At 39.1% G+C, this 9,917-nt stretch overlaps 1 protein-coding gene across 1 annotated transcript in view; it reads right to left on the reverse strand.

Annotated features, from left to right (window-relative positions):
• bean1 (brain expressed, associated with NEDD4, 1) overlaps window positions 1-8,076 on the reverse strand; it is a gene marked incomplete at both ends in the record, with an annotated part of 47,962 nt that extends 39,886 nt beyond the window's left edge. The window contains one exon of the mRNA XM_083988767.1: window positions 8,052-8,076. Within this exon, the coding sequence (XP_083844893.1) occupies window positions 8,052-8,076 (25 nt within the window). The remainder of the gene's footprint in view (window positions 1-8,051) is intronic.
• Window positions 8,077-9,917: the final 1,841 nt, after the last annotated feature.

The raw sequence follows: 9,917 nt of genomic DNA on the forward strand, positions 1-9,917 counted from the left end.
ACACACTGCGACACATGCAAAGAAACAAATGTGCTGCAAATTCAGAAAAGGTGTTGTCGATTTGACAACACTTGCCGCAAATTCAGTCCTACAGCTCAACAGAAGTGTTTCCACGCCGAGGAACTTTGAGAGCGATTGCTACAGTTTGTTTATTGTGACAAGGTCAAAGCCCAAACGTTTTCAATTATTTACCTTTTGTTAAAGGGAGAGTTCAACATTTTGGCAAATTGGCCCAACTCCAAAACGCTCTGGTGGACAAGTTGTGACCTGCACATTCACCACGCTATGAGATAATAACACAATGTTACCAGACAGAGTTGTTTTAGAGGGAAATTCATGCAAAACCACTGATGTGAATAACGTTGTGTTATTATCTCATAGCGTGGTGAATGTGCAGGTCACAACTTGTCCACCAGAGCGTTGTGGAGTTGTTGGATTGTGTATTTGATGAGTTTGATGAGGGAAACCAAGAAATCCCATGAGCCTCCGTAGCGTAGCTCTGAGCAGCTCACGGCTCTGCTCCGCCGTTCTAAAAATAGCTTGCACCGACAATTAAAGGTAACGAACCTACTGCTATGACTATAGGGATTATGGCAATGGGTCAATTTGCCAAAATGTTGAAATATCCCTTTAAACATGTCAACAAGTTCTCAAACTCTCTGTCCCCTGGTTCTACAACATTAACCTCCGCGGCTCCTAAACTTCATCCAGACTTTTAAATCCTCGCCAACTCATCAGAGGATTTTCACCAGATTTAATGAAGCTCGGTCAGGAAGGAACCGTCTTCTTGTCTTCATGCTGACTCCTGGTTTTCTCTCCTCCAGCTCAATCCGCTGACCCAGGCGTTTCCCCACTTAAGAGGACAACCAATCAGATTTGGCCGTGACCTCTGTAAGCCAATTGTCTCATTAGTGTCAAACTGTGAACCCGTCCTTCTTCTTCCTCCTCTCTTGTCAGATAAGCCTCTCAGAGTGAGTCTATACCCAATACTAAACCACCACGGTACCAAAACACCGAGCAGCAGCGTCCTGGGGAGCAGACCATAATAGCAACAACCTAGTAACAACATAGCAACCACCATCCTGAACCCCCGTCAAAAGGAAGATGAGTTTGTAAAATATCACGTCAAAAATAAACCATCAAAACGTTTTATTTCGATAATCGTAACCTTTGTTACTGTTGTTTTCATGCATTTATTTCAACCAAACAAATCCTCTGAATGTGTTTTTTACTTTATCTTAAAGGAACAGTTCAACATTTTGGCAAATTGGCCCATTGCCATAATCCCTATAGTCATAGCAGTAGGTTTGTTACCTTTAATTGTCGGTGCAAGCTATTTTTTAGAACGGTGGAGCAGAGTCGTGAGCTGCTCAGAACTACGCTACGGAGGCTCATGGGATTTCTCGGTTTCCCTCATCAAACTCATCAAATACACAATCCAACAACTCCACAACGCTCTGGTGGACAAGTTGTGACCTGCACATTCACCACGCTATGAGATAATAACACAACGTTACCAGACAGAGTTGTTTTAGAGGGAAATTCATGTAAAACCGCTGATGCGCGGGACAGTTTTTCATCAAGCAGTCTCTCTATTTCCCTCTAAAACAACTCTGTCTGGTAACGTTGTGTTATTATCTCATAGCGTGGTGAATGTGCAGGTCACAACTTGTCCACCAGAGCATTGTGGAGTTGTTGGATTGTGTATTTGATGAGTCTGATGATGAGGGAAACCAAGAAATCCCATGAGCCTCCGTAGCGTAGCTCTGAGCAGCTCACGGCTCTGCTCCGCCGTTCTAAAAATAGCTTGCATAGACAATTAAAGGTAACGAACCTATACTGCTATTATGACTATAGGGATTATGGCACAATGGGCCAATTTGCCAAAATGTTGAACTATCCCTTTAAAAGAGCTAAAAGTTGGATTTACAAGAAGAGAAGGTGAAGTCACCGATGTGTCTCTGATGTGTTAAAACGCTACACCTGCTTCCACCGACGTCACGTTCTAACTTATTCATCCTCGTCTTTTTTAGTGGGATGACACGGCGCCGTGTAAAATGTCAACCTGCACAATACACCGCACCTCCGTGTGTCTATAGAGCTTTTTATCTGTCTGCTCGCTCTGTTCTTTTATTCATCACTCTGTTTCTTTCTTTTCTTTCTTTCATTTCTTTTTCTCTTTTTTTTGTCGGTGGAGGTCTAAACACCCCGGAGCGGACGGAGGGATTTCAGGTGTCAGGGGAGAGGGAGGGAGAGAGGGAGAGAGGGATGTGAATAATAGATCAGAGAGACAGAAAGTGGGAAGAGGAGAGTCGGCAGAGGAGAATGAGGGGCGATATACAGTATAAAAGGTGGGAAATGGAGAGAACTTAGTGAATAGAGAGGAAGAGAAAGAAAGAAAGAACAGGGTTCCTACACATTTGAAATTTCCAAATTCCATACTTTTTCCAGACCCTAATTTCCAGACTTCTCGGTAAAAAAAAAAAAAAATCAAATAATTTGTGATATTTAAGTTAATAGACGTGCATAATATAAAAAAAAAAGCATGCAATTTATCATTTGTTTTCATTATTCTGAATGGGTATGCCATTATGCAACCAAATAATCTCCAGGAGATTGTAGCTACAGTAGATACAATAGTGCATACACAATAATTAACCCAAATAACTTAAGACCAGATAAGACCAAACCAAGATAAGATAAATAAAATAAATATATTTCCATTCAATAGTTTCCATTTTCCATACTTTTAAAGACCTGGAAATGTATAAAATCAAATTCCATACTTTCCATACTTGCGTAGGAACCCTGAAAGAAAGAAAGAGGATATAAAATAAAAAAGGAGGGATGTCAAAAAGGACAGAGTCAGTCAGACGAGGACGGAAAGAGGATGGACTGTTTTCTTGGAGGGCAAAGCTGACAGGAAAACACACATCCATAAAAGTCATGCATCTGTCCATCTGTTCATCCCTCCATCCCTCCCATCATCCCTCCATCCCTCTGACTCTTCCCTGCCTCCATCCATGGATAGATAGATAGATAGATAGATAGATAGATAGATAGATAGATAGATAGATAGATAGATAGATAGAACGATAGATAGAAGACAGATAGACAGATAGATAGACAGACAGATAGATAGATAGATAGATAGATAGATAGATAGATAGATAGATAGATAGATAGATAGATAGATAGATAGACAGACAGACAGACAGACAGACAGACAGACAGACAGACAGACAGATAGATAGATAGAACGATAGAACTATAGATAGAACGATAGATAGAACGATAGATAGATAGATAGATAGATAGATAGATAGATAGATAGATAGATAGATAGATAGATAGATAGATAGATAGATAGATACAGTAGATAGATAAAACGATAGACAGATAGATAGAACGATAGATAGAACGAAAGAAAGAAAGAAAGAGGATATAAAATAAAACTAGATAAAGTAGCATTTCCTGATGGAAATGCGTGTGAATGCTGAAAGCAGCTGAACGCTGTTGCAGAATTAGCAAATAGTGCAAGCAGTGATCACCATACAAATGTTTGACCAAGGTAGGAATCAAACCCACAACCTCATGGTCAGTAGACTTTCACTCTGCCTCTAGGCCACAGTGTACACAAAGTTGCAAAGACTGTTGTATGTTGATGAGCTGCACTCTGTTGTTAATGAGCCCAAAGCTGCACCTGTTGGAAACACACTGTGTCAACACCAAGAAAGCTTGAGAGTCAAGCTTGAATGACTTACAATTAAAATTTCTGTGAATTTCAGGCTGAGAGCAGCAGTTTCAACATGAAGCAAGTTATCAGAAGTCAACAGAGGACGACTGGGAAAATAATTCACTATAATTGTTGTTGAGGCAAGATTTGAACAAGCAACCTTCAGGTCTTGAGCCCAGTGAGCTAACCACTAGGATATAGACACAGACAGTATGTGAGGGGCAAAGAAAACCTTTAATAAGAGGATCACTGGCTTCCACACCAAGTAAGAAGAGGACTTTTTTGTGACCCATGACTATTTTTTGGTGAATTAAAACAAATTAAAAAGCACTTAACAGCACGTTACAAAGTTGAGCTCCTTCTCCTGCTGCTGTGAAAAAAATGCATTGGGCTGAATGAGAGCAGAGAGCTCCCTGGCTGCATTTAAAAACTATTTTAAATTATTATCTAAGTCTCTTTGCATTTTTGACCAGATTTTTAGCCAGAAGACAAGTGTGGCTACAAAACTGGAGAAAATAATGTGTCTAGAGTTTAATTTGTGGCCGTGCTGACAGTTTAGCCAGAAAAACTCTAGAATGTTTTTTTTGCCTCTCTCCACTCTGACTGACAATGTCACCACTCTAGCTCTGCTCAATAGACGCAACACACACCCATCATAAAGCTGGATTTTGTCAAAAAACTTAATGATTTTAAAACTGCCAAATATCAGAAACTGTTGAAGATATCAATAAGCTGAGTCATAGAGGAACACTTAAAAAGTTTGTCTACAGCTTAGAATTTGAATGAAGTCTCTAGCAGAAAGTATGGTGAAGCTTTAGTGGCTGAAAGAAGTAAGAAGATTTGAAGAGTTTGAAGACTGTTCCAATGCATTCTCTATGGGGGAAAAAAAAATCAGAAATTGTTGAATATTGCAAAAAGTATGAATATTTGAAAAGAGAAAAGTAATTCCGATAATGCCCAGAAAAAGCTGCACGATTTGATGTATGAATTGTTGAAATAGCACAAAGTATGAAGGACTAGAAGAAGACCGTAAAAAGGCGGAAGAAAATGGCCGAACAGAAGAACAATAGTGTGAATGATTTCAGCATTCACACTAAAAAGGAGGGATGTCAAAAAGGACAGAGTCAGTCAGACGAGGACGGAAAGAGGATGGACTGTTTTCTTGGAGGGCAAAGCTGACAGGAAAACACACATCCATAAAAGTCATGCATCTGTCCATCTGTTCATCCCTCCATCCCTCCCTTCATCCCTCCATCCCTCTGACTCTTCCCTGCCTCCGGTGTGGTGGTGGTGGTCAGGTCAGGAGGAGCCGTTGCATAAGAGACAGCGATTCATCTTTTATTGAGACGGGAAGCTTCTATAAATACGTTTTACCTTGTTCTCTGGAGTTTAAAAGCTCAACCTGCAGCTGCAGCTAAAAATAGACACAGGATGCCAACAACACACACACACACACACACACAAATAAACAAAACAAACAAACTAAACTCTAAACTCTTTTTTTTAAAGGGATAGTTCACCCAAAATTGAAATTTCAGTGCATGTCCATACAGTATTAACGGTTGCAAATGGATACCACTTTTCTTCGTAACAAAAAGACACACCAAAAAACATCACAAAAATACCTCCATGCTGCTCGTATGTAATGTCCGTCTTGATTGAAGCCCCGAAATGCGAAATTGTCCCGAAAAAAAATTAAATAAGTCTATATTTCAAGCTTGTTTTGTAGCGGAAGCTTCTTGAAGCTCCTCTTCCCGGTTCGTCAAATTTGGACGAACTGGGAAGAGGACAGACCCTGGTTCGTTTTTTTTTTCGGGACAATTTCGCATTTCGGGGCTTCAATACAAGACGGACATTACATACGAGCAGCATGGAGGTATTTGGATGTTTTTTGGTGTGTCTTTTTGTTACGAAGACAGTTGGTATCCATTTTGAAATTTCAATTTTGGGTGAACTATCCCTTTAAGACATTAAATTGTAAAGATTTTTCTATCAGTCTTTCCCAGTTCCTGTTATTTATAAATGTATTTTCCATGTCATGCCACCACTGTGGTCCATCCATCCCATATTGGGAATATAAGACACATTTAATGACAAATACAAGAAAAAAGCCTAGACAGTTCTTCCTGTTGGTGTTACCTGTCACACAGGTGTGGTGACATGAATAAACAACTTCAGATTACTTTCAGTACTCAACTATATATCGCTCTTCGTCTCATTGCCCAGGCCTTTTCAAGAAATAAAGAAAATGCAAATATATTAAACTGAAAAAGATGTTTTAGCTTCTCAGCATCGTCTAACCACACAAATTGGTTATTTGGATCTACTTTACTAAACAGTTTTTTGTCTTATAGAGTCATAGAAAGGACAGTAGAAGACAAAATTACTTTCATTCTCCACCTCAATTACAAATTCTATCGTCTTCTGCTGTGCCAACATATCTGCCTGTCTCAATATGAAGACCAAGTATACCAGCTCTCAACTGAGCACACAGGGATCTTTTCTTTTGAGACAAATTATACATAACATTGTTTTCTGGGCCAAATACCTGTTTTATTTCACAGTAAGTACGCAGTTTGGTTGGTTTACCCCAAATATCTAATGCCCATCTATCTTTACTTTGTTGGAAAATAATTTCTTTTAATACATAAACGCACCATATGTACACTCCACTGTACCTCATTGGGTTCCCAGCCCAGTATCTCCCATCATGGCTCTATTTTGCACACAGCACACAAATATATAATGTTGACTGATGAGACTTTAAAGCCGAATGCTGAATCTCCCAATTTCCCTGAATGCACCAATGCTCTGTGCATCATAACCTTGACACTCACCAGACACCAACTTCCATGACTTATTTATTCATTTACAAGCAAGAAACATGCAAGTTAAGTTTTAAATTTAATATCTTATATATTTCTTTACATATACATAAAAATAAAAACATTGTTCTTACTTTATTTGTACATATTTATCTTTATTTTAGTCTTTATATTCTATGTTCTCTGCAGAGGAAGCAACTGTAGCTGTAACTGAAGCTGACTTCTGCTCAGGATCAATAAAGTATCTGATCCTGATTGATTCTGATGTTCAGTTTTTTTAAATCGAATTATGTTGTGCACATTTCTCCCTTAAAAAAAAAAAAAAAAAAAGTATGAAGAAACGATCAGAGACAGACACTCTGATCAATCAATCAATCAATTAATACTGACTACAGGCTCAATATGTCATAGTGGTTTCATTTATTTTTATTTTTATACACTTTAATTTATACTAATCTGCAGCTGCTTTTACTGTAGCAACTTTTATTTCTGCAAGTACTTTAAGTCCTTGGAAAAGGTAGAAAGTTTATTAGGATGGTAAATAAACTGCTTTTTATATGTATCCCAAAGCACACAGATGCACAGACCTCTGTTTATCTAATATTACATTTTAATATTGATTACTGTAAAAAAATAAAAAAAATAAATGAACACAGTTCTTTCTATTTCCTGTCTTGTTTTTCATAGGCTGAGGCTCAAATAGCCGTATTTGTCATTGCAGCAAACAAAGTGCAATGAGATTTGTGGTGCCACATCCATTCCAGGGCTAAAAATGACTAAATATAGACTAAAAAGGACATCCTCAACGACACACATGCATGCTCACACAGGGAAAAAAAATCATACAGTTATTAAAAATCAGTATTATAGTAGATAGAACCTGTAAGAATAAATAAAAAGATATTGCACCTTGACATTACACCTCCCAATTGTGGTCCAATTATAAGCAAAAGAGCATGCAGAGGCTCAAGGTAGCATATAAGGATGCAATCAGGTTACTGCTTTGTGTCCCATAGTGCCAGTCATTTGCTTGTGTCTAATAGAGTGCCAACCTGTGAGGCACTTTTAAGACAGTTGATGTTTAGTTTTATGTGTCGCCTCGACAAATCAGAGAACCACATAATTGAGGCTCTAGTCAGCCCATTGAAAAGCTGCTACAGATTCACTTCTAGGCTAAGGTGGCATTGGTGCAATAGCCTGTATATTTTATGAAATGCACACTCCTCTTGTATTTTCGTACTTTCTTTTTTATTTTTGTACTATTTATATTGTTTGACTTGTGATATGGACCTGTGTCTGAAATAAAGCTTATATATATAGCCTATATATAAAATTAAGAAAGTGCTGGGTTTAGTGCAGTGGTGGCACCAAACCGTCAAGAAAGAAAGAAAAACCGTCTGCACAGCAACAAATATACACAACACTCGATACCAGGAGACTAATTAAAGCCAAAAACAAGGAAAAGAAAAAAAAGATTTGTTGATCCTTACCTGAGCAGATCAATTTCATCAGCATGAACCCCTGTTCTCTGTGTTTCCTATTGGCACATCTCAACAGGCAGGAAGCCAACAACAACTTCAACCTCACCGGTCTCCACCGAGCAGAGCAGAGCAGAGCAGAGCGGGCGCTTGTCTTCACTACAGAAGACAGAGAGAGGAAGGGAGGGAGGGGGAAGAGAGGGGGATGGATCAGTGCATGGAGAGAGAGAGAGAGAGGAAGAGACGGAGGAGAGAGTGAAGGATGCTGTTGTTTTACTAAGAGACAAAGAGAGAAAGAGAAGGAGGAGGAGAGAGGAGAGACTGATGTGCGAGTCACAACCTCCTATAAAAGCCCCAGTGTGTGTGTGTGTGTGTGTGTGTGTGTGTGTGTGTGTGTGTGTGTGTGTGTGTGTGTGTGTGTGTGTGTGTGGCAGTCAAGTGGCCACCCACGCCACCCTGTGTGTGAATATATATATATGTGTGTGTGTGTGTGTGTGTGTGTATGGCCACAGGGTTCAAATGTTCCAATCAATACCTGAAACACACACATGTGCACACACACATAAATAAATAAATGAATCCATGTAAAATACTACAGTTTTACTACGGCAGTGTGACGCTGAACACATCACCTCCTCCTGCTGTTAAAGGGATAGTTCAACATGTTGGCAAATTGGCCCATTCATTGCCATAATAATCCCTATAGTCGTAGCAGTAGGTTCGTTACCTTTATTTGTCGGTACAAGGTGTTTTTAGAACGGCGGAGCAGAGCCGTGAGCTGCTCAGAGCTACGCTACGTCAGAGGCTCATTATGGGATTTCTTTGGTTTCCCTCATCAAACTCATCAAATACACAATCCAACAACTCCACAACGCTCTGGTGGACAAGTTGTGACCTGCACATTCACCACGCTATGAGATAATAACACAACGTTACCAGACAGAGTTGTTTTAGAGGTAAATACAGAGACTGCTTGATGAAAAACTGTCCCTGAAGGCAACGTGCATCAGCGGTTTTGCATGAATTTACCTCTAAAACAACTTTGTCTGGTAACGTTGTGTTATTATCTCATAGCGTGGTGAATGTGCAGGTCACAACTTGTCCACCAGAGCGTTGTGGAGTTGTTGGATTGTGTATTTGATGAGTTTGATGAGGGAAACCAAGAAATCCCATAATGAGCATCCGTAGCGTAGCTCTGAGCAGCTCGCGGCTCTGCTCCACCGTTCTAAAAACAGCTTGCACCAACAAATAAAGGTAATGAACCTACTGCTAAGACTATAGCAACTATGGCAATGGGCCAATTTGCCAAAAATATTGAACTATCCCTTTAACAGCCTCTGTAGTAGATTATCATCAGTAGAAAGCAACACCCCCCGGCGGCCGTTACATCAGCACCACTGATGTGAGTACTGTAGTACACACATGAATGGGTGAATGAGCGGGAAATTGTGAAGCACTTTGGGTAAAAGCCTCATATAAATATAAATATAGATATAAATACAGTCCAGTTACTATTTAAACATGTTTAGTGTTTTTATTTTTTACCATGAAATTTTTGCTGATTTTAACTTGGGCCTAGATATAACATTACAACCCCTGATCCCATCCCCAGCTGACATACAGTATTATATATCACATATCCTCTGAAATATGAAAATATATGTTTACGACATAAGATTAAAAACATATACTGTATATACACATAATATACAGGCTATGTAATTTATATACTGTAAGAAAACTAGTTATTATAGACAACATACATGTATGGCTAGTTATTTTAAATGTGTTTAACCTTTAATTAGTGCGTTTATCCTCTTTTTTAATGCTCTTTTTTCTGATTTGCTTGCTGCTGGAAAGTGCATTAGAAATAAACTG

The sequence above is a fragment of the Trachurus trachurus genome (assembly GCF_905171665.1).
Source record: "Trachurus trachurus genome assembly, chromosome: 15".
NCBI classification, from domain to species: Eukaryota; Metazoa; Chordata; class Actinopteri; order Carangiformes; family Carangidae; genus Trachurus; species Trachurus trachurus.